The sequence below is a fragment of the Galeopterus variegatus genome, unplaced genomic scaffold, assembly GCF_000696425.1.
Source record: "Galeopterus variegatus unplaced genomic scaffold, G_variegatus-3.0.2 Scaffold7174, whole genome shotgun sequence".
NCBI classification, from domain to species: domain Eukaryota; kingdom Metazoa; phylum Chordata; class Mammalia; order Dermoptera; family Cynocephalidae; genus Galeopterus; species Galeopterus variegatus.
Genome location: NW_007733285.1, coordinates 64,790 through 67,894, shown reverse-complemented (window position 1 = coordinate 67,894; position 3,105 = coordinate 64,790). Strand labels below are relative to the sequence as shown.

At 39.2% G+C, this 3,105-nt stretch overlaps 1 protein-coding gene across 1 annotated transcript in view; it reads right to left on the bottom strand.

Moving 5' to 3' along the window:
• The window catches only part of PLAC8 (placenta-specific 8), a 17,482-nt gene that overhangs the window by 8,842 nt on the left and 5,535 nt on the right, over positions 1 to 3,105 (bottom strand). Inside the window, exon 2 of the mRNA XM_008591683.1 lies at positions 978 to 1,124. Coding sequence (XP_008589905.1) covers positions 978 to 1,095 — 118 coding nt within the window. The 5' untranslated portion in view covers positions 1,096 to 1,124. The remainder of the gene's footprint in view (positions 1 to 977; positions 1,125 to 3,105) is intronic.

Here is a 3,105-nt window from a genome sequence, read left to right as displayed (position 1 = left end):
GATTTGCAGTGAGAATTAAGTCCTGAGAAGTATCATTCATCACCCCAGGGTACCTAGTAACACAATGAGAGCAAATAATTAAACTCAATTCTTCTATTTTCTATGTAATTTTTCCTTTCTATGCTTCTTAATGGAATTAACTTGATTCATTTTAAGGTTCAGTTTCTCTGGTAAGTTAAAGGTTAATGTATTTTCCTTCCTTGTCTGAGAATACTATGTAGACTTGAAACAGGAAATAGACTTCAGAGCAAATTTTTTGAAGATGAGTTTGTTTGTTCCTTGGTTGGTATTGAGAAGTAAGCACCTTGACCCTCTGTGCCTCTCCCATCTCACCTCCAAACTTCCCTTCCTCCAAGTTCACTTAGAGAGATCCCACTTTGATCTCAGAAATAGAAAACAGAGTCAGATATTTTCCCCAATGGCAAATTAATTGCCTTCAGATTTTTTTATTCTCAGGTGTGTAAAAATCCTAAATGTATAAATTAAGATATTTCTTTGAGCTTATGCTCAAACCACGGATGAAAATAATTACTTATCTACTGGACATAATGTAATTATAAAATAGTGAGTTTAATTTATATGTAATAATAACGGTTTTTCGGGTTTTTTTTAAAAAAACCCTAGTTAAATTTGAAATGTTTTGTTTGTTAATGTAATAACAATCATTGATTTTTATTAACTGGTAATAATGATTAACTGATAATCATTGGACCAGACCTGTTCATTATTAGAATCAATTAGTTCTTTCACTTTTATCTTACCTCTAGAACTTATTTTAGAGTAAGACTTCTTTGAAGGGATGCAGAAAATTTAACTTACGATCAGTACAGAGCCTTTTTTGTTATAACACATTGCCTGACATTCAGGGTGCCTGTAATAAGTTAGAAATTTTACTACACTATAAAGGAGGAATGGGGGAAGGATTTAGTCATTGGCAGTTAACCTCAATTACAGGGGCACTTTCCCCATGTACTTACAGACTCCACAGTCGCTGAAGCAATCACATACTCCCGTCTGCCAGTTGGAGTTTTGGGGTGCAGGACCAGAACCATATCCAGGTTGAGTCACAACGACCACTGGTACCTGAGCTTGCATTTTCAATGCAGGGTCTTAAAAGCTGTGGTCTGAGAAGGAAAAAGTTGGTGTTGGTAGCCTTGAAGTTGCTCTTGAAAGCCTCTCTGTTGAGGCACTACGCTTCAGTGGCTAGTGATGCAATTTAGATGAAGTTGCTTGTTGATCTTTGAAGAACATAATGTCCCTGTCGCTATCCCTCAGAGGACAGAGGTCCTGAGGGGGAAGGAATTCATTTAACTGGTAAGATGAACACATGCTTGTCATGGGTAAGGGAGCGGAAGAGACGGGTACCTGGTATCCACGCGAGACAGGAAAACAAATGACCTATCTGCCACAGTGGTTGGAAGGAGCAAATTATGGAAAACAGATTTCTCTAAGTTTGCACAATCCTAAGTTTCCGTGTACCTTCCCCCTCCCCCCTCTAGTTCCTTTATTATGCTCCCTCTTATTTCGGACTTGTTTCTGATTAGTAGCCTTCTGCAGTCTTCCTGAATCCAGGCTGTCCTTCAGTTCTAGTTTACTGAGAGCCTGTATCCTCTCTCAGTACTGTTTTGACAGACCCTCGCCACGTGGTAGGGGCAAGCCCTCAGAGTGTCCCAGCAAAGTTTATAAGAAAGTACATTTTGTTACGTTACTCTCAATCTCTCTCCATCATGGGAGGCAGTAGCCATCCCTATATAGGATCCGAACCCGGGGCGGGAGCGCTCCCAGCGCCACACTCTCCCGAGTGTGCCACGGGCTCGGACCTAAGAAAGTACATTTTGTTACGTTACTCCCAATCTCTCTCCATCGTGGGAGGCAGTAGGGGCTCATGGAACGTGAATGAGACCTGGGTGAGAACATCTTTGCCCAANGATTTGCAGTGAGAATTAAGTCCTGAGAAGTATCATTCATCACCCCAGGGTACCTAGTAACTCACTGAGAGCAAATAAATAAACTCAATTGTTGCATTTTGTATGTAACTTTTCCTTTCTATGCTTCTCAATGGAATTATTAACTTGATGCATCTCAAGATTCATATTCTCTGGTAAGTAAAGGTTAATGTATTTTTTCCCTTGTCTGAGAATACAATGTGGACTGGAAACAGAAAATAGACCTCAGAGCAAATTTTTTTGGTTGTGTTTGTTTGTATCATGGTTGGTATTGAGAACTAAGCACCATGATCCTCTCTGCTGCTCCCATCTCACTTCCAAACTTCCTTTCCTCCAAGTTCACTTAGAGAGATCCGACTTAGATCTTAGAAGACAGTTAGATATTTTTGCCAATGACAAGCTAATTGCCTTCAGAATTTTTTATTCTCAGGTGTGTAAAAAACCTAAATGTATAAATTAAAATAGTTCTTTGAGCTTATGCTGAAACCACGGATGAAAACTATTACTTATGTACTGGACATAATGTAATTATAAAATATGAGTTTAATTTATATGTTGTAAGGGCAGTCTTTTTTTTAAAAAAAAAACAGAAACAAAACTTAGTTAAACGTAAAATGTTTCTTTTGTTAATGTAAGGTCTNACTGATAATCATTGGGCCAGGCCCATTCATTGTTAGAATCAATTGGTTCTTTCACTGTTTTCTTAACTCTAGAACTTATTTTAGAGTAAGACTGTTCTTTGAAGGATGCAGATTTAACTTATGACCAGAACAGAGCCTTTTTTGTTATACCATTGCCTGACATTCAGGGTGTCTGTAATATAAGTTGGAAATTTTACTACACTGTAAGGGAGGAATGAGAGAAGGAATTATTCATTGGTAACTCACTTCAATGTCAATTACAGGGGCACTTTCCCCATGTACTTACAGACTCCCCAGTCGCTGAAGCAATCACATACTCCCGTCTGCCAGTTGGAGTTTTGGGGTGCAGGAACAGAACCATATCCAGGTTGAGTCACAATGACCTCTGGCCCCTGAGCTTGCATTTTCAATGCAGGGTCTTAAAAGCTGTGGTCTGAGAAGGAAAAGTTGGTGTTGGTAGCCTTGAAGTTGCTCTTGAACGCCTCTCTGTTGAGGCACTATGCTTCAGTGGCTAGTGA